Source organism: Crocuta crocuta, unplaced genomic scaffold (genome assembly GCF_008692635.1).
Source record: "Crocuta crocuta isolate KB4526 unplaced genomic scaffold, BGI_CrCroc_1.0 scaffold218, whole genome shotgun sequence".
Lineage (NCBI taxonomy): Eukaryota > Metazoa > Chordata > Mammalia > Carnivora > Hyaenidae > Crocuta > Crocuta crocuta.
In genome coordinates this window covers 6,326,436-6,354,010 of record NW_027533170.1, presented here as the reverse complement: position 1 = coordinate 6,354,010, position 27,575 = coordinate 6,326,436, and the positions used below count along the sequence as shown (strand labels likewise).

General features: G+C 41.4%; 1 protein-coding gene across 1 annotated transcript in view; it reads left to right on the top strand.

Moving 5' to 3' along the window:
* Nucleotides 1-27,575, top strand: part of KCNN2 (potassium calcium-activated channel subfamily N member 2) — a 214,882-nt gene that overhangs the window by 93,374 nt on the left and 93,933 nt on the right. The window contains 1 exon segment of the mRNA XM_077746313.1: nt 4,528-4,946. Within this exon segment, the coding sequence (XP_077602439.1) occupies nt 4,528-4,946 (419 nt within the window).

The window sequence follows — 27,575 nt, the reverse complement described above, 5'->3', positions numbered from 1 at the left end:
TACAATTGACATTTTTACCACGGTCATTAAAGGATGGAGGATAGCTTTCAGTAGAAGACTCTGGTCTTGGAGATAGAAGGCATGGAGGACATCGCCCAGGGAAATACAGAGTGAAGAAAATGTCAGAGATGGTCCTCAGGGGACTAGAGGCACTTAACTGGGGAGGGAGGAGGAAGGTGGATTTTTTTTTTTTAAGTTTATTTATTTTGGGAGAGAGAGACAGGGAGAGAGAGAGAACAAACACTCATGAGTGGGGGAGGAGCAGAGAAAGAGGGAAAAAGAAAATCCCAAGCAGGCTCCACGCTCAGCACAGAGCCCAACGCGGGGCTCGATCTCACAGTCATGAGTTCGTGACCTGGGAGCTAATATCAAGAGTTGGACGCTTAGAGGAAGGTGGGTATTTAAAGGAAAGAGAGCTGGATCCTTCAGAGTGACAGCAGATGGAGGGGAAAAAAAGCCATATGTCACACAAGCGAAGAGAAGAGATCTTTTTTAGGAAGGAAGGAATGATTAATGTCAGGTCAAGGAAAAATTAAGATGGAAGGACTGGATTTCATAATTAAGGTGTCTTTAGTAACCTTCCCAGAGTAGTGTTGGCTGGCGGATGGTGTCAAAAGCCACATGGGTGTGCTCAGGGATGAAAGAGAACAGAAAATATCACCTGTGGCACACAAAGCTGGGGGCGGGGGTGGTAGTAGGGATGAGGGGAGGGGTTCTCCTTTGTTTCTTTTCCTTTGAACCGTCCACTAGCTGAAAGAGGAAGCACAGAAACCAGATTCTCCATGCAGAAGAACTGGTTTGGGGTATAGCATTGCTTTAGATTTTTCCTTATCAGAAAATAAGGGGAGAAGGGTGAATCTGGTGCAATGGTGGCGGAAGTAGAAAATAGAAAGCATTTCTTTTTTTAAAATTTTTTTGTAACATTTATTTTTGAGAGAGAGAGAGAGACAGAGTGCAAGCAGAGAAGGGGCAGAGAGAAGGAGACCAAGAATCCGAAGCAGGCTCCCGGCTCTGAGCTGTCATCACAGAGCCCGACCTGGGGCTCGAACTCATGAACTGTGAGATCATGACGTGAGCCGAAGTCAGACACTCAATTGACAGAGCCACCCTGGCGCCCAGAGGGAATTTCTGATATTGGGGGGAAAGCATGGTCTTTGAGGGGAAAGGTGATTATTCAGAGCAGGCGCTAGGGAGGATGGGGGAATAGTTCTGTCTGATGTTGAGTGTTCAGCTGAGCCTGAAGGCACAGGTGGTCCCAGTCCTCTGCAGCACCATGAACAGCAGGTCCCTACTTGGAGGTTACCCTGGAGGGCCCACCTACATGTAACAGGGGGATGGGCAGCTGTGAACGCTGGTGAGGTCACAGTTGAGATGGGCATGAATGGTGGGAACCAGCCCGGTTAAGGAGGTGAGTGGGTCTGAGGAGCAGGTGCATTGTGAGTGATGGAGGGAGGGCCAATCCTGGAAAGATAGGAGGTTCTTTGGGAGCAATGTCAGAATTCTCCCATCTAACTTGGCATTTCTTCACCAGTTACCCTGGGAAGGTACCTGTGCTGCACTTATGCTACTGTTGCCCAGAACAGAGCGTGGAAAGCCTGTCTTGGATTTACCCTCTGAATCTGTGGCGCAGCTTAGGATTATCTGGAGGCTTGGTGACCCTGAACCCTTTTGGGGGTGGAGTTGACGTTTTGCCAAGCCATCCAGAGCCAAGTTGGATGAAGAAAGTAGACCATCAGGCTGGGTAATACCAGTAGAAATGGAAATGTGGATTTAAATAACAGGATTACTTTTCTTATGTGACTTGTGCCAGGCCCTGACAGCAGTTTGAAAGGGGACAGTGATAGCATCTTTGGAATGTATATAGCTCCTCAGAGTAACTAGTTGGAGGCACATTCTTTTTGATGTAAACATCTCAAGAGATTTTGGGATCCCAACAATTGGCTGATACAAAGCTGAGCAGGCTTCTACCATTATACCCATGCAGTCTTTTTGTATCTGTTATTGAAATCCTTTATGTCAGTATGGTACTGGAGGGGTGAGACTGAGCAAGGATATTTCTTTCTATTTTTGAAGTTTATTTGTTTTTTTTATATTTTATTCATTTTTGAGAGAGAGAGAGAGACAGCATGAGCAGGGGAGGGTCAGAGAGAGAGGGAGACACAGAATCTGAAACAGGCTCCAGGCTCTGAGCTAGCTGTCGGCACAGAGCCCGACAGGGAGCTCGAACCCACGAGCCGTGAGATCATGACCTGAGCCAAAGTCGGACGCTTAACTGACTGAGCCACCCAGGCGCCCCTAAGTTTATTTGTTTTGAGATAGAGAAAATGCATGCATGTTTACCAGCAGGGGAGGGGCAGAGAGAGAGAGAGAATCCCAAGTAGGCTCAGTGCTGTCAGCACAGAGCCCGATGTAGGGCTTCATCTCATTACTGTGAGATCATGACCTGAGCCAAAACCAAGAGTCGGATGCTTAACTGACTCAGCCACCCAGGCGCCCCCAAACGAGAATATTTCCATAGTCAACTTGTCCTGCTTTGTGTTGGTGACCTGTTTCTTTCCCGGAAACTGGGAATATATCTTCATTGTCTATTCGCATTTGTTCAAACTTGAAAGTCCCTGGCTGAAAACTTACGATAGAGGCAAAGCTCAAGGCATTATGTTGCCAATTTTACCTTAATTTATTAAAATTTGGTATGTGTATGAGAGATTCTGCTGGCTCTCCATCTCCTCGATGGAGAAAGAGTCCAGAAAGAGTGGGACATTTTGTTGCCAGACACTGGTCCTTGCAGGTAACACTGACAAGTATTATTGTGATAGTAGTGTGGGCAAAAGCTATGTCCGCAGGAAAATTAGCCTAGAATGGGGATTTGTAAGCCAACATGAAGGACTTGCTTTCCTGACTCTTCAAGACAGAGTACCTGCACTCCAACCATAAAGCAGGCATACTCTGCCCACCTCCGTTGCAATTCACTTACCTGAGAATGCACTGTTCTCATTTTGGGTGGCTTTCCTCTCATGCTTTGCGCTTGAGTTGTCTACTTACCAAAAGGCAAAGAATATGTCATCTTTTTTAGTGGGGGAGAGCCACTGGCATTCTGGCAGATAGGTCTTTCTTGTGCGTGGGACTCCCAGAATTACAGCGTGTTTGGCACCCCTGGCTTCCTGGCTCTAAATGCCAGGAGCCCCCACAAGTCACTGTGCAGTCAGAAATGTCCCCGCACATTGCCAGATGATGCCTCTGGTTGTTTACAGACTCCCAGAGCCTGGTGGACTCATTTACCGAGAAGCCAAGGAAGACGCAGGAAACCTTTTCTGTCTCTTTCACTGTCTGCCTGTCTGTCTATCGACTTACATATCTATCTGCCTCTTTTTCTTTATTATTTTTTTCATTGTGGTGTGAGAAATAACAAAGTTTTATTTTTGAGTTTATTTATTTTGAGAGAGAGTGCAAGCAGAGGAGGGAGAGAGAGAGAGGGAAAGAGTAAATCCCAAGCAAGTTCTGAACAATTAGCATAGAGCCCGATGTAGGGCTTAATCCCATGAACCATGAGATCATGACCTGAGCTGAAATCAAGAATCTGCTAACTACTAGCTGACTTAGCCACCCAAGTGCCCCAGAAGTGACAGAAGTTTTTAGAAAGAACCTTTATTAAAGTAAGATTGGAGGGGCACCTGGGTGGCTCAATCAGTTAAACATCTGACTTCTGCTCAGGTTATGATCTCACGGTCTGTGGGTTTGAGCCCTGCATTGGGCTCTGTGCTGACAGTGAAGCCTGCTTTGGATTCTGTGTCTCCCTCTCTCTCTGCCTCTTCCCTGCTCATACTCTCTTTCTCTCTCAAAAATAAATAAATGTTTAAAAAAAAGAATCCTTAAAGTATTAAAAAAAAAAAAAGGGAAGATTGGAAACGAATGAATAATCCAAGGGAAGGCTAAGGAAGAATAGAAGGAAAGAGAAAATGGAGCAGTAGGTGGAGAAAACAGAGGGAATGTTTCTGCCACACTTGTTTCTGGTCCCTTGTGGTGTTCTCCCTGAAGCCAGTAAGATTTCCTGTAAGCACTTTCATGTACAGTTGCGTTATAGGCCATAACTGACCACAGAGGCACTGTAAATAGATTTCACTGAGCATGTGATTATAACCGAGAAAGGGATTAGATCCAGACCCTTGATGAGGAGAACAGGCTCTTCCTAAGGCAAGTCTATTAGGGCTTCATCACGGAGTGGGGGTGCCTTGCTGATAGGTGCAACCCCGTCTCTTAAAATGATGTCACCTACACAATCATCCAGGAGCATCGACCCCGGAATAATTTCAGCTTCTGTGTAGCCAGTGTCTTGTTTTAATTTTTGCAAATCCAAGTTCTTCTTTTGTGCCAATGCCATTTTCTAAAAATAGTGTACCTGGCTAGCATTTAAGAGTTAGAATCTTTACCTTGCCATGATTGCTAAAACGTCATCTGTTACATATTGCACTAACACATTGTGGACCATTCATGCCATACTGAAGCTGATTTTCTACTTTATTTTTTCAGTTGTTCATGGTGGACAATGGAGCAGATGACTGGAGAATAGCCATGACTTATGAGCGTATTTTCTTCATCTGCTTGGAAATACTGGTGTGTGCTATTCATCCCATACCTGGGAATTATACGTTCACATGGACGGCCCGGCTTGCCTTCTCCTATGCCCCATCCACAACCACCGCTGATGTGGACATTATTTTATCTATACCAATGTTCTTAAGACTCTATCTGATTGCCAGAGTCATGCTTTTACATAGCAAACTTTTCACTGATGCCTCCTCCAGAAGCATTGGAGCACTTAATAAGATAAACTTCAATACACGTTTTGTTATGAAGACTTTAATGACTATCTGTCCAGGAACTGTACTTTTGGTTTTTAGTATCTCCTTATGGATAATTGCCGCGTGGACTGTCCGAGCGTGTGAAAGGTAAGTTTGTTTCTTTTCCTGAGAACCTACTTTGCCATATGGTGTCCTTGGAAGTGTGAGAAAGAACACGTTTTATGTAGACCAGAGGCACACGTAAGAGACTCGCCCTTGAAAACTTGGCATTCTCCGGTGGGCTTCTTTGAAACGAGCCTGACAAAACTTTGCTTAACAGTTTTCTATAGTAATGCCTTGATGATGATGTATTTTTTCTTTTGGATCTGATCAGTTTGCAATAGAGGGCTGTCTTTATAACCTGTGGAAACCTACAAATCACGTAGGAGATTTCTACCCAAAGTGTGTGTTCAGTGGTGATACCGAATCATGCTGGTGCCATATTGGTTATAGCATGGATTATTGTTGAGACAGAAATCCAGTGGAAACATGGTGACTCGAACTGTCTGAACTTCTGGGAATATCTCAGGGTGGTTCTTTGACTCTAGTGCCTATTTATAATGGTGCTCATGGGACTGTTGATAAGGAGCTTACAGGTATAATATTTGATTTTTACTGAACTCAGTTAGTAAGAAGGGGAAGTGTGTATTTGTTTTATTCTCTGAGGTGCTCTGGTTGTTTAGAGCTAGACACACATTCTCAGAATTCAGGAGCTGCCCAGTGAGTCTGAATTCATTAGTAAATAGCATCAGTGATATTCACCTTACCACGTAACAAACAAACAAAAGTAGATTTGTTACATAAATAGAAGGAGCTCTGTCTTAACGAAGGGGGAGATCTCATGTGACCTTGGTTAAGAAAATCCAAGTTGAAATTAGTGATACACAGATAGCAATGATTTAATAGTTTAAAGAACTGTTACGTATTTGGATGTTCTTGGTACTAACCAGATTTTTTAAATTAGCTTTTGAAAGTCAAAGTTGCATTATATTTATATATTGTTATATATTAAAATATATCTTATATATATTATTATAGATAGTTTAAAGAAGACAATTATCTATGTGAGGCTTGTTGCCAAAGTAGCAAACCTGTAAAGCCCCTTCCCCATTTTGATTTTACAGAAGCAATCACTTAAAGTTCATTGAGCCGAGTTTTTGGTAACTGCTTTTCATATTTCTAAATGATATTGCTTATTTTGCTACTACTAGATTTTTACAAAAGTTGGAGTTTGAGGGGTTTTTCACATGCACACACCCCTTTCATGACCCTACTCCCAAAAGGGTAATTTCAATCTACCCTATACATGCTGTAAACACCAATGATCTACATGCCATGCGAACATTATTATGACTATGTGATCTGCATTTGTAGTTGAACAGAAAAGTATATTGTTAGCATTTTGCTTTTTGTTTTCCTGAAATCACCCCCATTATATAAATATTCTTTTGCTAGATTCATGTATATTGAGCAATCTATCAATTTCACCTTGAAAAACAATTCTTCTAACTTTCTCATCCATTATGTTAGGGATTTTCTTTGGCTTCTTTGTATGCTGGGGACCCTTTCTCTTAAAGTTTATTTTATTATTTTGAGAGAAAGAGAGTATGTGAGGGGCAGAGAGAAGAAGGGAGGGAAAGGGAGAGAGAGACAGAGACAGAGACAGAGAGAGAGAGAGAGAGAGAGAGAGAGAGAATCCCAAGCACGCTCCATGCTCGAACTCACAAACTGTGAGATCATGACCTGAGCCAAAGTCTACGTTTACCAACTGAGCCACCCAGGCACTCCTTGGGTTCTATTTTAAGAGGTTTCCTTAAGTAGTTAGGTAACCCCAGTTGTTTGCTTGTACTTGACAGTGAGGCACTCAGGAGTTGAGTGATGGAACTTTCTCCGCAAATCCAGAACTTGTCCACTGTGGGGTTCACTGCGGCGTGCTTTGGGTAGGGGGCTCAGAACACCAATTTCAGTATCTTTACTTATTTTCTGTTTCCTGAGCAACCTGACAGACTCATGGAATGTTGTTTCTCCTGTCCTACCATGAAGGTGCAAGCCTAGGTGATAGCATCCTGGGAATTGGAAGACAGGGCAGAGAAGAGGGCTCAACTGTCCATCTGTGAACCTTTGTTTTCCTAGTTATAGTACAGTTGCTTTCTCCCTATGGTGCTTGATGCTCTGCAGCAGCCCACAGACCTCTCCCTGACAGTGAACTTCCTGGCTTTCACCAGGTTGGCAAAAAGGCATTACCAGCTACACAGAGTAGAGGAGGGAATGCAGGTATCTATCTGCTTTCGTGCAGGATTCGAACCTGTCCTCGCATTTAAAGCTCCATCCTGATCTCCACTTGCAGAGCTAATGGTCCCAAAGTTTTGTGACTCTTTGGGGGGGAGGGGCAGTGGTTGTTTCTCAGAGCCAGTATGGCTGCCACTTCATGTTTCACCGCTCCTGGTCTAGCGTTCTCCTTCCTCAAGTCAGGCAGGTCCGTTCTCACCTGGCAGTTGGCTTTTCAGCTCCCTTCATACTGTCTTGTCATTCATCCTTGCTGGCCTCCTGAGTTTAAGCTTTTTTGTATATTTCTTTTGAAATTATCTGCAGTCATTTTAAAGGGATCTAGGGAAAGAGCTGAGGCCAACATGTTTGATTCCACTTGCTTTTACAAGAAATTCTGTAGTGACTAGACTTTAACATCAAGTATCTGAGTCTTTTTTAGAACTTCTCTAAGTATGGCATTTGAAGGACTGAAGTTTTCTATTTATTTATTTATTTTTAGTATTTACTTTTAATGTTTTTCAAAGAGACAGAGCACAAGTGGGGGAGGGGCAGAGAAAGAGGGACAGAATCTGAAGCAGACTCCAGGCTCTGAGCTGTTGGCACTGAGCCCGATGCGGGGCTTAAACTTACAAGCCGTGAGATCATGGCGTGAACCAAAGTCATACACTTAACTGTCTGAGCCATCCAGGCACTTTTAAAGTTTTCTTTTTAAAGAAAAATAGACTCTTTTATGGTAATGCTTTGTTAGCTCAGAATCATGGTATTTAGAGGCTTATGATATTTTCTGGAGCAGATGTAACCTATAAAGTTTGAAGAATGAGTATGGAAAACGTTGGCTGATAAACCCATTTAGTTTATGAAGATTGCCCTTAGAAATTATACAGAACATCATAACAGTAGGGGTGAAAGCATAATTTAAAGCTTTTTTAAAAAGCTTTTTCATTTATTTTGAGAGAGAGAGAGAACCCCATCCAGGCTCCGCACTATTAGCACAGAGCCCTATGTGGGACTCGAACTCAGAGACTGTGAGATGGTGGCCTGAGCTGAAACCAAGAGTCAGATGCTTAACTGACTGAGCCCCTCAGGTGCCCCCCCCCCTTTTTTTAAAGCTTTTTTTTTTTTCATACTGTAACAGGATATACACCTATATGAGTGATTCCCTAGGGCACCTACTCTGCAAAGGGCCAGTGAAATAAAACATCCTCAAAATTGTGCACGTGCCATATATGTTCTTTTCAAAAACGGTCCATCTTAACTGTTGTTAACTGTTCCTTCACTGAATTCAGAAGGCCTGAGGCAAACGGAATCACATCATCTTCGTAGTCCCCGGTGTGGATGTTTTTTAACATGCTGAAATCACTCGGTGGCAGACCAGTCCCGTGCTCATATGAAAAGGCACTAGAAAGTGAAAGTTGCCCATTCCACATCAGACATGGGTGTCTGTAGCCTGCAGTTATGTAAAGGACACAAACAGCAGCATGTCAGGGAAGGGAGAGAGACCAGACTCTGGACCTGGGATGCTGAGGTATCATTCCACTTGTGCTGTGTAGGGGCTGTGCCGCCGCAGGCCAACCAGCTCACTTTTTTCTGTCTTCGTTTCTTTGCTGCAAACAAATGGATTGATAAGTTTTCCTGTTCCTTTTTTAAAAAATCTTTAAAGATTTATTTATATTTGAGAGAGAGAGACAGACAGACAGAGCACGAGTGGAGGAGGGGCAGAGAGAGAGGAAGACACAGAATCCAAAGGAGGCTCCAGGCCCTGAGCTGTCAGCACAGAGCCCAGCATGGAGCTTGAACCCATGAACCGTGAGATCATGACCTGAGCCGATGATCAGTCAGATGCTGAACCGACTGAGCCACCCAGGTGTCTCAGTAAACTTTGCTCCTCCAAAGGTAGCATTTCCTAATTGTGTCAATATGGAAAAGAAAAGAAAATCCTTAACCAGTGTTGTGATGGTAGATTTTCCCCAGTTTGTTTTTCATTTGACTTCCCATTTTGGTGCACAAAAATCTCCAAAGTGTGACTGGTAAGATACAGAGGTAAAAAATGAAATTTGCCTTATTTTTTACAAAGTTGATTTTGATATAATGTTGTCCACGTCTTACACTTCTTTTTTTTTTTAATATTTTTATTTATTTCTAGGGGAGAGAGAGACAGCGTGAGCAGGGGAGGGTCAGAGAGAGAGGGAGACACAGACTCTGAAACAGGCTCCAGGCTCTGAGCTGGCAGTCAGCACAGAGCCCAATGAGGAGCTCGAACCCACGAACTGCGAGATCATGACCTAAGCAAAAGTCGGACGCTTAACCGACTAAGCCACCCAGGTGCCCCACGTCTTACACTTCTTAAATGTTGCCGGCCGGTCTTCCTTCCTTCTTTCCTTCTTTCTTCCTTCCTTCCTTCCTTCCTTCCTTCCTTCCTTCCTTCCTTCCTTCCTTCCTTCTTCCTATTGTGAAGTTTGCAGTACTTGATAAATACACAGCTCTTCATTTTTTGGTTTGGAATTTGGATTTGGATGAACCCCACCAGGCCCAAGTATTCTCTCCATATTAAAGGAGGATTCGCACCTAATAGAAATTCTCTTCTTAGTTAATGACAACTCCAAGAATATTTTTTTTTAAGGAGAGAGCTTTTGAGAGAGAGAAGTAAATGGCTTTCTAGAGAAGTTTGTTTTGTAGATCTATCCCTCTTCCTCCACTGAGCACAGCACATCTAGAGGTTTCTGGAAAATGTTCTGTGTTAATGAGGAGGGCATCCTGTAGCAGGCATCTCTTGCTTCTGGTGTTACTTATTCTGGCAGATCATGTACCTCCTGTGATGAACAAAAACTCCTTTTTTCTTTGCATTCTCTCCCACCCTCCCTCCCTGTCTCTCTTCCTCTCCCTACACCCCCTCTTTTGAGAAAGGTAGGAAGAAGCTGAGTGGCAACTATCTGGCTTCATTTCTGGAGGAGGAGGCTGCCCTAGACCAGTGTCGCCCTCTCTCTGATTTCGCCTTCCCCTTATGTTGAGGTGGATATCAAGCCTGGAAAGAACACTTTCTTCTAATGACCAACCATGAAGTAACTGCTTGAGCTAAATCTGACCCAAGAACACTTTCTTCTAAAATACCTTGGAAAGTGTGGGCTCGTGCTGTTAAGTGATTTCTTGTTCACACAGACTAAGGCCAAGGCATTTAATCACATCTATCAAGAGAATCTTCAGGAACATGTGTATCTTACAGAAAGTCTAAACCCCATCGCCTGGGGCCCTAAAAACTGGGAATTATTCCATCTTGTACTTTTTGAGGCCTCGCTGTTTTTATAAAGAACATAGGTGAGTGTTCAATCCAAAGTGTGCTTCACCAGACCCTGTTTTTCAAGGAAACTCTTTTACGAGGAGTAAGAGCAGATACTGTGGTCGAGGGCTGTATTACACAAAGGAAAGCGTCTTACTCTGGTTTTTGTTTGTTTTGTTTTTATTATTTTTTTGTTTATTATTTATTTTTGAGAGAGAGACAGAGTGCCAGCAGGGGAGGGTCAGAGAGAGAGGGAGACACACAATCTGAAGCAGGCTCCAGGCTTTGAGCTGTCAGCACAGAGCCCGATGCGGGATGGGAACTCATGAACCGTGAGATCATGACCTGAGCTGAAGTCGGACGCTTAACTGACTGAGTCACCCAGGTGCCCCTGTTTTGTGTTTTCTTTTTTCCTGTAAGAGTTCTCAGAGTGTGTAAGATGTACAGGTGCACCGAGACAATCCAGGGGGAGAAAGGGGCATTTGCTTGGCCACGTCTTCCGGGAACCCAATTTGGCACAGGTCAGTAACTGAAGTTTCAGAGATGGAAAGGGATTTTAACTTTGCTCACAATAGTCTTTTCCGTTTTGCTACAGGTTTTATAAATGTGGGGGAGGGGGCCGAGTTTGGGACAGAGAGAAAGAAAAGGTAAGGAATGGGGAGCTGGGAACTTTGGTGGCTGTGTTACCAGGCAGAGAAGCAGGCAGGAACAATCTGTAATAAGGTAGAGATGGTAGGTGCTGTTTGTCACTGAGACAAATAAACACACTGTTTCTCTTTGTCTCATTGCTCTATCTCCAGGAGTGTTCATGTATGCATTAACTAGTATACACAGTTAAGAGGGAAAGTTTTCTCAAAAGAACTTGAGAATGGTTTGCTCTTTTTCAAAGTGGGGAAGCTGGAGACACAAATAATGGAACTTGTTTTGTACAGCTTCACATAAGTAAAGTGCATTTTAAAGGGATTAAGAAGTTCTTTTCACCACTAACCACTGTTAAGTGAAAACAGGTTGGGTATTTATTTTTCTTTTTAGTTTTTAATTTTTTAATGTTTTATTTATTTCTGAGAGAGAGAGAGAGAGAGACAGTGTGATCAGGGGAGGGTCAGAGAGAGAGGGAGTCACAGAATCTGAAGCAGGCTCCAGGCTCTGAGCTGTCAGCACAGAGCCCAACGCGGGGCATGAACCGTGAGTTCATGACCTGAGCTGAAGTCGGACGCTTAACCGACTGAGCCACCCAGGTGCCCCATGGGTATTTATTTTTCAAATGATCAAAGACAGCCTGAGGAGTGGAGTTTCAGTTGTGTTTAGAATCGATTATTCTGGGTCTTACAAGTTTGTTTTATTTCTTCCATTAATCACATTAGGCTTGTCTCTCTTTATTTTTTTTAATCTGTCACTAATAGTCTGCTATATTGCATTTTTTTCTTTTCCCTTTTTTCTTTTTTCTTTTTTTAAATAGTTTATTGTCAAGTTGGTTGGTTTCCATATAATACCCAGTGCTCATCCCTACAAGTACCCTCCTCCATGCCCCTCACTCCCCTTCCCCTCCCCGCAACCGCCATCAGCCCTCAGTTTGTTCTCAGCATTCGTTTTTTCTAATTGCCTGAAAGATGATTCTGAAAGGCAGCCGAAACCTCTTTTTATTATGATACTATAATGTGGAATATTACAGGCAACTTGTGTCCCTCAGTAAAACTTTATCCAACATAAAACTTCACATAAAATAGCTGCTTTGAACACAAGGAGTAGTTATGTCAGATTCTGACATCAGCATTAACAAAGGAGTTGATAAGAAAAGTCCTTTGCACGATGAGACTATCCCAAATTGTGACTACAGGGGTTTCCAGACTTTTAGTGCCAATTCATAGAGGATATATGACCTGGGGTTCCACTTTTCCATTGAATGTGAGCTCTGAATTCCATGTCGTTTTGTACATACCAAGACAAAATGGGGGCGCCTGGGTGGCTCACTTGGTTAAGCATCTGACTTCTGCTCAGGTCATGATCTCATGGTCAGTGGGTTCGAGCCCCGCATCAGGTTCTGTGCTGACAGCTCAGAGCCTGGAGCCTGTTTCAAATTCTGTGTCTCCCTCTCGCTCTGCCCCTCCCCCACCCATGCTCTGTCTCTCTCTGTCTCAAAAATAAATAACAAAAAAATTTGTTTTAAAAAAGGTAAAATGGATACAGCCTTATTCCTATGTGGTAGTTGTTTACATCTAGGAAATGAATCAGCCTGGTGGTGGTTACTTTTTTGCGACCAGGTGTGAATCTGTTATTCCAAGATCATACATTTCTGACTTCCTCTCTCTAGACCATGCTTTTTCAATAAAGCGGCTTCAGGTTTCAATAGGTGATGAACTATTCAGGACGTTTAAATGGTCTGAATTCTAATTTTCAGGTTTCCCATTTCAGAAGCGTTTGTAGTTTGTTTTTTATATGCTGTAAGCCAGTTTTTCAAGGAGGAAAAGATTGATGGCAGCTGAGAGTCTCATTTGTTCTATTTATTATTTTTAAAATTATTTTGCCAAGATCCAACACAAGAGAATGTGATATGAGGAGTCTTTGAATGCTTGCTTGCTCGATTGGCCCTCCGTGATTTTATTTCACATTCTTTAGGAGACCCTCAGAGAGAAGTCTGCTCTTTTCCAAGCCCTGGCCATCAGGTGATGGCCCATTTCCTGTTGATATCCTTAAATTTGAAGCATGTCACTTGTGATCAGGTTTCTTCAGTAGTTATCAAAGTGGTCATAAAAGATCCCTTGCGGTGCTGGGGAAGTATCCCGCCGGCATCTTAATTGATCACGGTGTACTGGATAATTAGATTATTTCTTACCACTTAAAGTTCCGGCCACTGCTAAGTAAACTCTAAGCATTTCATCAATGGATTTGTAATTTGTGGTTGATGGTAATGTAATACTTCGTAAACTTAGCCTCCCAGAGTCTGATTCATACATACAGATATAGCCTTTTCAGACTCATATAAATGAGTCACAACTTTAAAATGGGCCCTTTCAAGTTATAAAAGTCAGTGGTTTGAAAGCATTCATCATGCATCTGTGACTTGCAAAGCCTCAGTGCTCGGTATAATGTTTGCCAAATAAATTGGTCATTAAAGTCTTATGGAAAGAAAAGCTGACACTCTGTCAAGCTCAATTTTTTCAATCCTCCATAGATGTGGTTTAGTGTTCTGTTTTTTGTTTTTTGGGTTTCTTTGTGGTTTTTTTATTGTTGTTTTGTTTTGTGATTTTTTTTTGGTTTGTTTTTGTTATTGTTCTACCTTCTGAGAGAACGGTGAGAAATTAATATTTGTTCTGGTTTGAACAGTAGGGTTTGAAAATACCAGTGGTGATTCTGTTCAAGCAAGAAAAACAAAACCAAAGAAACAAACAAAAAACAAGATGCCAAGAACAGCTCGGGAATCCAAACCCACTGATCTTATAGTGATTTTATTATAGTCCCCCCTCCCCCATCCTGACATTCATTTTATGGTCTATGAGTGTCATCTGACTTTGAAAAAAATCCATATATTGGGGTGTGTGTATGCAATCCTGTGCAGCTTTTTCATGCCCTTGAGCTTCAGAACCACTGAGCCAGATAAAAGGAAAGAACATAAAGTCTAAATGTAGATGCCCTAACATTCAAGCTATTTTGTCTTTAAGAAAATTAATATATTTCTTAGACATACAGTGAGGCTCAATTGGAGAAAACTCAACTTTTCCCTAGTTGCCTAAAGGAATATGTACATTATTTTTCTTTTTTTTTAAATTTTTTATGTCTTTATTTTATTTTGAGAGACAGAGACAGAGAGTGAGTGGGGAGGGGCAGAGAGAGGGAGACACAGAATCTGAAGCAGGCTCCAGGCTCTGAGTTGTCAGCACAGAGACCGACGCAGCGCTTGAACCCACAGACCATGAGATCATGACCTGAGCCAAAGTCAGACACTTAACTGATTGAGCCAGTCAGGTGCCCCTATTTTTTCTTTTTATATCCTGTGGGGTGCTTGGGTGGCTCTTTCAGTTAAGCATCCAGCTCTTGATTTCAGCTCAAGTCATAATTTCACAATTGTGAGATTGAGTTCTTCACTGGTCTCAGAGCCTGCTTGAGATTCTCTCTTTCCCCCTCTCTCTGCTCTTTCCCTGCTCACGCTCTCTCCCTTTTTCTCTCTAAATAATAAATAAATTTATAATCTTTACTTTTAATGTTACCTTATTGCAAAATAGCTTTAAAATAACAAAAGAAATTGGAGAAAAGAGAAGCACCTTTGGATGGAATAAAATGTACAAATCTTGAGAATTTCCAGAACTTGGACAAATCTGCCTTCTATCCTAACATTAAACTTTTATAACCTTAGTACATGTTAATGGGCTTGCTTAGTGTTACAGTTATTCATTTAAGGAAAGAGGTGGGTTTTAGAAGTGTATCCCAGAACTGGTGTTAGGAGTGTAGAGCAGCTGGTGCTTGTCCAGAAGGCTGCTTGGCTGGACGCCCCAGGAAGTCCTGGATGAACTGATTCTCTGGTGCTTACCAGCTGGGTAGAGCCGTATCTAGTCTTAGCAGAGCTTCCTGAGGTCCCACGGAGGGGAATGCCAATCCTTGAACTCTCCCCCTCTGCCACATCCAGCCCTCTCCTGTCCCCAATTCAAAAGCCGACGAATAGTCTGATCACTGCCAAATTCCTAGCGATATTGGAAAAGGCCCAATCTTCAGATGCTTTAACCTAGCATGGTGGTGAAGTCAAAGCCATTTTGAGAACATGGCCATCATTTAATACACGCTTGGTGAATACATGAAGGAATAAAAAAAACCAAAAACCTACCCTCGTGCCGAGTTTCACCATAATTTTTGACTAAAGTGTAAGAAGAAAAGAGGACTTTTGTCATTCTTCCCATAATTGTTGTTTGTCTTTTTACAACATTCTTGAGGTATAAGTTCTCTACCTATTTTAACTGTATATTTCAGTCATCTTTTAGTAAATGTTGAAAGCTATGCAATCATCACCTCTGTTAAGTTTTAAAATCTTCCTCACCCCTGGGGCACCTGAGTGGCTCAGGGGGTTAAGCGTCTGACTTCAGCTCAGGTCATGATCTCACTCTCCATGAGTTTGAGCCCCACATCAGGCTCTGTGCTGACAGCTCAGAGCCTGGAGCCTGCTTCAGATTCTGTGTCTCCCTCTCTCTCTGCCCTTCCTCCGCTCATACTCTGTCTCTCTCTCAAAATAAAAAATAAATACACACAAAAAGTTAAAAAAAAGTTTCCTCACCCCCAAAAGACCCCAAGTTCCCATTTGCTTGACATCCCTGCTCCATTCATTCCCAGGTGACCACCAATGTATTGTATTCATAGATTTGTTTTCCTGAGCCTCTCACAGAAACGGAGTCAGATAATACATAGTTTTTTCTTTTGCCTCACTTAGAGATTTTGATGTTCCTTCCTGTTGTAGCATGTTCCTTTTTATTGACCTATAGTATTCCGGTGGTAAGGACATGTCACATGTATTCACCCACTCACCAGTTGGTACACACTAGAAGGCTTCCTGTTTGGGGGCTGTTACAAATAGAATCACTGTGAACTTTTGCCCGGAGGTCTCTGTGCAAAACAGGTTTTGTTTTTCTTGGGTAGGCATCTGGGAGTGGCCTGTACCGTCATACATTCCCACCAAAAATCAGCCATCTATGAAGGTTCCAGTTTTCTTGCACAGCCTCGATGATACTCCTTCATATACACATACATACATACATACATACATACATATATATATATATATTTCTATTTATATAGCCTAAGTTTTTTAAAAGGTTTAGTCATTTCCTGAGAGAGAGAGAGAAACAGAGTGGGGAGGGGGGGAAGAGAGAGAGGGAGACACAGAATCCAAAGCAGGTTCCAGGCTCTGAGCTGTCAACAGAGCCAGACAGAGGGCTCAGACTCATGAACTGTGAGATCATGACCTGAGCCAAAGTCAAACACTTAACCGACTGAGCCACAAAGGCACCCCTATTTATATAACCTTATAACCATTCCAGCAAGTCCAAAGTAGTGTCTTACTGTGATAATAATTTGCAGTTCTCCACTGACCAGTGATGACGAATACTTTCATGTATCGTCTTCGGGAAAATGTCTTTTTAAAGTGTTTGCCCATTTTTACACTGGATCATTTATCTTGTATAAGAGTTTCTGTATATTCCAGAGCGCCTGGGTAGGTCAGCGAGTTAAGTATCCGATTCTTGATTTTGGCTCAGGTCACGATCTCATGGTTTGTGAGATCGAGCCCCACATCAGACTCTGCGCTGACAGTGCAGAGTGTGCTTGGGATTCTCTCTATCCCTCTCTCTGCCCCTCCTCTACTCATGCTCTTTCTTCTCTCTCTCAAAGATAAATTTTTAAAAATCTAAAATAATTGTTTTTTTCTGTACTCTGATTACTGGTTCTTTCTCAGATATGTGATTTGTACATATTTTCTTCGGCTTGTCTTCCGTTTTCATTTGTGTGTTTTTTGAACACCGTGTTTTCTGAAGCCACCGTATTTTCTTGTTCTAAACCACTATTGCAAAGCCTGCAAAAAAGCAAGCTACACATACCCAGGGGGCTGTGATGAACTCTTTGAAGAGACTCGACTCCCTTGTTAAGTTTTCCTGCTTCGTATGCTTCTCCTTGCTGCCCTTTGCTACCTTGATGTCTTGTATTTCTAGTAACCACTATTTTCTAGTAAGAGAAAGGCAAGAAGGAGCAAGGAAGATTGTCTATTCACCCCAAGCTAAAAAAATATCTTTCCCATTGTTGCATTGCTTTGCTGATTGTTAACAGCTATGAAAGAGGAAGTCTAGAGAGTGCCTGTCATTTTAATACTTAGCGGGAAGATGTTCTTGACCTATGTCTATCGTCTATCAGAGGTATTTAAAATTCTTTTCTTTTTGTCCCAGTTAAGGCAATAATTTGTTTTAAACAATTTATAGGTATCCTCAGGACCAAGAGCAAATGGTTGTAGCAGGCGGAAACCTGTTTTAAGGATGTAGCTAAAGACTGTCAGAAACCAAGCCCCCTCCCCTACTTTGTATGACCTCGCTGGACTTTATGACAGTCCAGTGTTATGACTCTGGGAGAGGGATGCTGTAGCCATAGGCTGCCTGGCTAGATCCCATTGCTTGATTGTCCTTCATAGTGCACTTGGTATTACAGTGACACGATACCAGAGTACGACTCACAGGGAAGTGCACATGGTATCTGACATTTAGTATTCCACAATGGCTCTGGGGTAAGAGATCTTTGAGTAGCCACTCCTAAGATCTATTGCTTGTCATAGATTTAATATTCTAAAAACTTTCTGTGTTACATAAAGAGGACTATTCCAGTGTGCTGAACTGCATTGAATAGTCTAACAGAAGAAGATGCCATTTGAAAATAAATTTTTTGCAGGGTTGCCTGGGTAGCTCAGTTGGGAAAGCTTCCCACTCTTGATCTCGGCTTGGGTCATGATCTCATGGTTCGTGAGTTCAAGCCTGCATCCGGCTCTGCGCTGACAGCACAGAGCCTACTTGGGATTCTGCCTCTTCCTTTCTCTTTCTGCCCCTCCTCTATTTGTTTTCTCTCTCTCAAAATAAATAATAAATACTAATTAAATAAATAAAATTTTGCAGACGTTGTGATATCTTGTATGGGGCTTTAGAACTGCTTATGAAACTTCCATGTAAGGATCCTGGTTTGTAAATATGAAAGCCACAAAGTGAGACAAAAAGTATCCAGACTAGGCTGCCTGGGCACCTGACTTAGGCTCAGGTCATGGTCCCATGGTTCGTGAGTTTATGCCCCGCATCAGGCTCATGCTGTCAACGCGGAGCCCACCTTGGATCCTCGGTTCCGTCTCTGCCCCTCTCCCGCTCCTGCTCTCCTCAAAAATAAACATTAAAAAACCCTTATATTAAAAACGTATTCAGATCAATTTGGATTGGAAGAAAACGTATTTTGCCAGTGATCAGAGTGAAAAGTTAAATATAATAACTGATTTAAGTAAAGGGTTCCCAATATTTCGTGTGAGCGGGCATTTTAGTAGTTATAGGCTCTCTGTTTTCAACAAAACCAAACCTGTGTTATACATCTATGGAGACTCATCCTGGATCCCCACTATTATTATTTTGGGGTAATTTTATGCTTTTGTCCCAGAAGGCATTATAAAATGAAGCATCCAATACAGAAAGACCAGCTTTGGTCAGTAATTTTAATCTGCCTAGTGGTGGCCATCTCTTAGAATTTCTGGCTCACCGTGTGTCTAAAAAGGAGTGAGTATTCTTAGATTTCCTACTGTTATTTGTCTCATCTGCCTACTGTGCTTTCTAGTGGTTAGTAAGGTGTTTTTGTTTTGTATCTTTATATAGGTTCTAAGAAGCTTGGGGGTGTCACTGTGAAGTGAGAGGCTACTCTGTCGGGTTTTGCATTCCTGTTTAAGGATTCTTCATTTTTTATAATTCCAATAGCTTTTATTTCTGTTCTCATCCACCATTCAACCACTGTATCTTCCGGATTCCTGTTCTTTCAGCCCTACCAAGGTCATTGGCACTTAGAGTGATGGAGCAGGTGTTTTGTGTAGGTGTGTGATGATGGATATAGTAAGGGGGTTGAACCTTAGGCAGGTTTGATGAGGTCTTCAAAAAGAACCAGAAAGACTATTGAAGTTGTTAGTCACTAATAAAATTTAATATGCTCAAAACTTTCATCTGATCCTGGTTAGGTGAGGGGATGCATTCCGTCTCCAGTGCTGAGGTATTCTTTGAACGTCTATGGTATTTCCCACCCTGTGCAAATGAGGGTATAAAAGTCCCACTTGAACTAAACTCTTCAAGGATAAAAGTTTTATTTAGTAACATCTTGATCCCAAAGGCCAGAGCCCTTTAATATAACCTGGGTCTTGTAAGACCTTACGAGTTTTCTAATTCTCTCAGATCAAGACCAACAAGTTTTATCACTCCATGAGGACTTGTGAGGGAAATGTTTCTGCACAAATGTGTGCCCATCAGTCAGAATGATAGAGGGCTCATGAGTGATGCTCTATGAGAGACTTCACATAGTAAGATTAAACCTCCGAGAGACATAAAGAATACGTCTAATGGGAATAATGTATATTAATTGTAGAAAAAATTCTTATGTCTTTATTATCTTCTAGAAACTGGTTCATTTGTAAGCAGTTAGAGTTTTAGTGTTTAGTAAGTTAAACAAAAGTTAATGAGGAGCTCTGTGTTAATTAAGAAAAAAAAAATATATATATATTTTAGAGAGCATGAGCAGGGGAGAGGGGCAGAGAGAGAGAGAAAGAGAGAGAGAGAATCTTAAGCAGGCTCCCTGCTCAGTGTGGAGCCCAACACACAGCTCCATTCCATGACCGTGGGATCATGACCTGAGCAGAAATCAAGAATCGGATGCTCAGGGGAGAAACAGGAAGCAGGGGCAAAAATAGTATTTTCTGAACAAAAAATTGTTTTTAGTTAATACTGGTATGTGACATTATATATGTTTCAGGTATGCAACATTAAAGTTAGACAACTGTATCTACCTCAAAGTGATCACCACTAAAAGTCTAGTTACCGTTCATCACCATACAGGTGACCTCCTTCACCCATTTTATGCACGTGACTTCCCCCTTCACCTCTGGTAACCATCAATCTGTTCTCTGTATTTGTGAGTTAGTTTTCATATTGTTTTGTTTGTTCAGGGTTTTTTTTGTCCTTTCTAGATTCCACATATTAGTGAAGTTATATGGTATTTGTCTTTCTCCATCTGTTGTATTTTACTTAGCATACTATCCTTAATGCCCATCCATGCTATTACTGATGTCAGGATTTCATTCTTGTTTATGGCTGTGGACTGACTATACCATATACCACACCTTCTTTATCCCTTATGGACATGACTATTTGATCATGTCCATATCTTGGCTATTGTAAATAATGCTGCAGTGAACAAAGGGGTGCATACATCTTTTCAAATTAGTCCTTCAGCATTCTTCAGATAATGACCTTCAAGTGGGATGACTGCAGCATATGGTAGGTCTATTCTTAATTTTTGGAAGAGCCTCCATATTGTTTTCCAGAATGGCTGCGCCTGTTTAAATTCCCACAAACAGTGTATGAGAGTTCCCTTTTCTCCACATGCTCTCAACATTTATTTCTTGTCTTTTTCATCTGAGCCATTCTAACAGGTAGGGATTGACATCTCATTGTGGTTTTGTTTTGCATTCCCCTAATAATTAGTGAGGTTGAACACCTTTTCATGTGCCTGGTCTTATTAGGAAAAATGTCTTTTCAGATCCTCTGCCCACTTTTATTTTTTAAAGTTTCTTTATTTTGAGAAAGAGAGTAGGGGAAGGGCAGAGCAAGAGGGGACGAGAGAATCCCAAGCAGGCTTCACTCTGTCAGTGCAGAACTCGATCTCACAAGCCATGAGATCATGACCTGAGCCAAATTCAAGAGTCAGAGGCTTAACTGACTAAGCCACCTAGTCACCTCTGTACCCACTTTTTAATCTCTTTTTAAAATTATTGAGTTGTATGACTTCTTTATATATTTTAGATGTTAAACTTGAATGTATGATTTTCTTTTTTCTTTTTAAATGTTTTATTTATTTCTGAGAGAGAGAGAGATAGTACGAGCAGGGGAGGGTCACGGAGGGAGGGAGATACAGAATCTGAAGCAGGCTCCAGGCTCTGAGCTGTCAGCACAGAGCCTGATGTGGGGCTTGAACCCACGAACCGTAAGATCATGACTTGAGCCAAAGTCGGACGCTTAGCCAACTGAGCCACCCAGGCGCCCCTTGAATGTATGATTTTCAAGTACCTTCTCTCATTCATTTTCATTTTGATAATGGTTTCCTTCACTGTGCACAAGCTTTTTAGTGTGAAGTGGTCCCATTTGTTTATTATCATTTCTGTCTCCCTCGTTTTGGAGTCAGATCCACAAACACATCACTAAGACAGATGTCAAGTGCTGACTGCCTGTTTTCTTCTAGGAATTTATTGTTATTAGGTCTTACTTTTAAGTCTTTAATCCATTTGGAATTAAATTTTGTGTATGGTATAAGTTAGTGGTCCAATTTCATTCTTTTGCATGCAGCTATCAAGTTTTCCCAGAACCATTTGTTGAAGAGGTTGTTTCTTCTCTATTTTCTATTCTTGGCTCCTTTGTCATAAATTGATTGTTAATAGATGTATGGATTTATTTCTGGGTTCCCAATTCTGTTTCATTGATCTTTGTGTCTGTTTTTATAGCAATATTTTACTGTTTTGATTTCTATAACTGTAGTATAGTTTGACATCAGGGAGCATGATACCTCCAGCTTTATTCTTCTTTCTCAAGATTGCTTTGGCTATTTGGGATCTTTTGTGGTTTCATTAAATTTTACAAATGTTTTAGTTCTGTGAAAAATGCCATTGGATTTTAATAGGGATTGCATTGGCTATGTAGATAGCTTTGGGTAGCATGGATATAACAATCTTGATTCTTCTTCATGAGCATGGTATAGCTTTCCAATTATTTATGTCTTCAGTTTCTTTCATTAGTGTCTTAAAGTTTTCAGTGTACAAGTCTTTCACCTCTGTGCTTAAATTTATTCCTGGTATTTTATTCTCTTTGAGGCAATTATAAATAGAATTGCTTTCTTAATTTTTCTAACAGTTTATATATATATATATATATACACACACACACATATATATATAATTTAAATTTATACATATATAAATTATATATAAACAATAAATAATACATATATAAAACATATATATTATATTGTATATATTAGTGTACAGAAATGCCACAGATTTCTGTTTATTGATTTTATGCCCTACAACTTTACTGAATTCATTTGTTCTAACATTTTTTTCTGGTGGAGACTTTAGAGTTTCTATATATAATATCTTGTCATCTGTACACAGTGACAGTTTTACTTCTTCCTTTCCAATTTGTGTGCCTTTTATTTCCTTTTCTTGCCTTACTGATTTGACTACTTGATCAGTTTTTGAAGACTACAGGCACCTTGGTCTTGGGAATCTGAAACCTTCATAATGCGCTAGACTGACAGGCAGGAGGCCTGACAGAAATGTGACAGACATGGTACAGCATTGCTTCAAATGCTTTTCAGTGTTGGGCCTGGAAGCATTTTCATTTACTCCGTTGGAGCACACAGACTTCTGACGGAGTATCTGTCTTCTGTCTTGTGTATTGCTTTATGGGCTTTCAGCATCTGTGGTTACAGCCACTGACTGGAATTTGCAAAGGGAAGGCAGAGGAAACCCCATCCTGAGGCAGTGCTAGGATAGAGCTCCACCATGCAGAGAAACATGCAGGTGACACGAATGCCCCCAAAGCAGCGTTCCATCTTTTCTTTCTCTAAGCCTACTCTTCTAAGATCACTGCTGTTTTCCCCCTGGCATTCAACACAGATCCCACAGTGTGTTTAATGTCATGGGTACTTCCTGAAAGTCTCATTAACAGTAATATGCAACCTAACATCGCTCCTTCTGGAAATGCACACAGTGAGTGCTGTGCAACATGGTCCAAAGAAGTTCTGAGAATTCCAGCCACGGCCTTCTGAAAAAGAGCATCATGGGTTGCAAACCATACAGTCGTATCTTCAAGTAACCACAGCACTGTGGTGATCCAAGTAGGCTATGTGAAAGGTAACATAATTTTTTTCATGGCCTTTTATCCAGTTTTACTTTTTTATTAAGGAATTTATCTGGCTTGATCTTTGTCTTCCTGTGTGTTTCTTACTGATCATTTTTTTGTAGGGACAAATATCGGGAAGCACTAAGGAAACAAAAATATTCGTCCAGTGTACTAAGCTATTTAAAGGAAGGATTCACAAACTATGGATGGCCCACGAACCAAATTTGGCCCACTTCTTGTTTTTGGACAATCCATGAGCTAAGAACAGTTTTTACCTTTTTAAACCATTTTGCAGAAGGGGAGAATATGTGACAATACCATATGCAGTCTGCAAAGCCTGAAATATTTACTATCCAGCCTTTTATGGAATGTTTGCTGACCCCAATCTTAAAAGTGTCATTATTGTCGCATGTGTTTTAAGCATAATGTGATACTATAAATTACAAAGAATTCTTCAGGTTTTACTTTGAGGATCAGAATAAATTTATATTTGTTGCAGCTTAAGTAAGTTTTTTTAATAGCCATTGTAATATATTTAAAGGCTAAATATATAAAGGACTTGGGTGACCGAGGAGGAAACATTTGCATTGGCTCAAGTGATAGGATATTAATCACTGCCCTAACCCATACTGAGTAGTTCTAGCTAGAACCCAGTAGAATTCATTTTTTTTAAATGATTTATTTATTTCCGAGAAGGAGAGAGGCAGCATGAGCAGGGGAGGGTCAGAGAGAGAGGGAGACACAGAATCTGAAGCAGGCTCCAGGCTCTGAGCTGTCAGCAGAGAGCCCGACGCGGGGCTCGAACCCACAAACTGTGAGTTCGTGACCTGAGCTGAAGTCAGACGCTTAACCGACTGAGCCACCCAGGCGCCCCGAAATTCATTTTTTATACATGCTAAACAAGAACTATTTCCTCTGTCCACCTAAAGCCAATGCAGCAAGATATGTAGGAAAGGCTCCGATCTGTTGGACAATCTTGGGTTCTGACCTCACTGACCTTGGGTAACATCAGGAGAAACACCGAGTCCTTAAGAAATCTAATAAGGAAGTTGTAGGGGAGCAGATCTCGGGATGGATTTAAAACCGAAGCTCCCTAAATGTCATCATTGAACATTGGCAGGATGACTTTCCTTTGAGTAGGAAAATAATCTAAAGTCCTCTTGCAGTGTTATTGTCCCCAACATGGAGGTGCGGGTAGAGCAGTGGTACCATGCTGCTTATGATTGGCACTTTCAAGGTGAAACAGCCCTTATATCTGTTATGTAATGGAGTATCATCATAAAATACCGTGATCATCCTGGTCCTATGGTCTCTGCTTGCAAGTTCAGTACTGTTTCTATCAAGTCAGTTTATTTTGCCTAAGTTGGGAAGAATTGGCCAGCAAGACATTGAAATAATTCCCATTTGATTTTCTTATACGAATCTCTGCTCAGCCCTTTCATGAGCTTTGCTTTATATGTCTCTTAACCGTTACTACCTTTTCCATTGACATGATGCTCATTCTTCAGAAAAGCAGAAAGGAAGAAGCTATAATTTGGCAAAGAAGCCAGGTATCTGGGACAATATCGTGGTTGTGGTAACATTTTATATGAAGAAAGAGCTCCACACAGCATGGCTCATAGGCTATCCAGGCTTCAGTGTTGTTTTTGCCTGATAAGAATTTCATATTGTCACATTGCCACACATCCCTCCTCCCTTCCTCGTTCCATTTGATCCTTTGGACTGGCTGTAGATTCATCTCCTTTCTGCTGAGCCTGCTTTGGCCCCAGAGGACTGTCACTTCATTGCACTTCTCAAGCTAGGTAGAAACGATGTTCCCTTTTTCTTCCCGACTGTTTTAGATGGACACATTTTTCATACTTAAGGCAGGTGGGATGTGACTAAAAATTGCAACGCGCTTCTTTCCCAAAACAAGTTTATTTTTTGAATGCCAAAGATTTCTGTACCTTTCCAGGACAGCCTTAACCACCTTCCCATCTACTTTGCACATGGCCTTGGATGGTCTTGATTTAAGCATATATTACATTTTCTTTTTATAGATTGTCTTTGCTGGAAAAGAAGAAATACTGACTTATGGTTAAACTAATGATCTAACATATATAGGTGAAACTGTAAAAAAGAAGACAAAGAAAGCTAACATGTGGGTTAAGCCTTGTTAAGGTAGATTAAATTTGTAAAGGATGTGTTTGCAATATGCCCACTTTCATTCAAATTAAAATGTATTTTCAGAGCACCTTGGGTGGCTTAGTCAGTTGAGCTTCCCACTTCCGCTCAGGTCACGATCTCATGGTTGGTGAGTTCGAGCCCCACATCAAGCTCTCGGCTGTCAGCGCAGAGCCTCCTTTGGATCCTGTCGCATTTCGCTCTGCCCCTCCCCCACTCATGTGTGCACTCTCTCTCTCTTTCAAAAATAAATAAAACATTTTTAAAAAGTTTAAAATGGGGCGCCTGGGTGGCTTAGTTGGTTAAGCATCCGACTTTCGCTTAGGTCATGATCTCGCGGTTTGTGGGTTTGAGCCCCGCGACGGGCTCTGTGCTGACTGCCAGCTCAGAGCCTGGAGCCTGTTTCAGTCTGTGACTCCCTCTCTCTCTCTGACCCTCCCCTGCTCATGCTGTCTCTCTCTCTCTCTCCTAGAAATAAATTTTTTAAAAAACATTAAAGTTTAAAATGCATTTTCTTGGTATATTTTGTAAGGAAGCACAGCCTTAGAACCACCCTTACGTTTCTCAGTTTTTCATTATCAGTTTTTAGTTACCGATACTGTACTAAAACCATTGCATTCACCAGTCTTTTCTAAAATGACCACTAGCCACAAGGGGAAAATCTGACTCCAGGAGAAAGAGAGCTTGAGCTGCCCCAGCCGGCACTGGTGTCTTAGGGAGTTGGTTGAGACTGACGTAGGCTCTTCCAAGACACTGAGAAAAAGGCCGTGTGCATGTGTGTGCAGGTGTCTTCAGGACTAGAAATGGCTGGCAAATCAAAAATGTATATACATTTATATGTTTTTTAATTTGTTTTTTGTTTACTTATTTTTGAGAGGCAGAGACAGAGACAGAGAGGAAGCCTGGGAAGGGCAGAGAGAGAAGGAGACGCAGAATCTGAAGCAGGCTCCAGGCTCCAAGCTGTCAGCACAGAGCCCAACGCGGGGCTCAAACTCACAAACTGTGAGATCATGACCTGAGTCAAAGTCTGACACTTAACTGAGTGAGCCACCCAGGTGTCCCTATATACATTTATATATCATGTAAAATTATATATACATAGAGCATATAAAAATATGCATAAGATTATGTTCATATATCATATAATTATGTATAAATGTATATGTATATAAATATATTTATACATAATTATATTTATAAATTTCTGTTATAATATGTAATACATAGTTGTATAAATATAAATTTATATTTCTATTAATATACTTTTTTATNGCATATAATAAGTAATATATACAATTAATATATATTTACATAATTTACATATAAATAATTTGATAGCCACTTTTGAATACCGTTTGAATCAGGGCAAGGTCGGTCATCATGGCTGACCAAGCCAGGGAGTCTGACCTGTTTGAACTTTCAGTTGACTGCGGGCATAACCATAAACTGTTCTCTCTGAGCAGACGTAGGCCTGTAGGACAGACCGTCGTCAGAAACTCCAAGGTCACTGGCATGAACTGGCTGGAATTGCTCAGAGAAGCAAGTTCTACCAAAGTCCGTTAGCATTTTGCCAGGCAAATGCATAGCACTTTTATAATCATTAGTGTCCATAGGTTTGTGAGCCTCGGGGCTGGTCACTGTGGGTTGGCCAGATACTATCTTAGGAGGTGAAAGTCACAGTCATCTACACTGTGGGCAAATGAAGTTAAAACAGAGAAGTACACAAGTTCCCGGGAACCAGCACATGAGCTGGCAAAAAAACAACTGGTGTTCCATAAGTTTATTAACTGCCAGTTGGGAGTTCTGTGAAGGAAAGCAACGGGCACTTAACCCTGTTTTCGCGGAGCACTATGTGACTGATTCACAGCCTCACCCCTGCAGGGTAGGGCTGGTGGCTTCGATTTTCTCTGTGTGTAACACCAAGCCTAAAACCCAGAGCAAAGTCAGCAATCAATCCGTAGTTGTCTGATAAGAGAATGAGTGGTTCATTCTGGATGTTTTGGTAATTTTTAAGGTCTTTTCCTCCAGTCCTCAGATCTAATTACATGAGAACACAGCTCCCCACCCACTCACCCCCCACTTCAAACAGAAAAAAAAAACAAACAAAAACCAAAACCCGAAACACAAGTTTAAATACAGAGACTAATACAAATCTCCCCTCTTGAGGGACTTAGAAAGTGTCTTGTAAGCTGTTTTCCACTCAGTAAGTTAACATTGCCCTTATTTATATTAAGGTCTATTTCTAAAGATTCTCATTTATTAAGAGAAAAAAAGTGCTACAAATGGACCCTAGGTCNCTTTTTGGTTGTAGGGAGCATAAATATAAAAAAGGCATAGTCTTTGCCCTCCAGAAATTTATAATATATGGTTGCCCCGTGAACAACA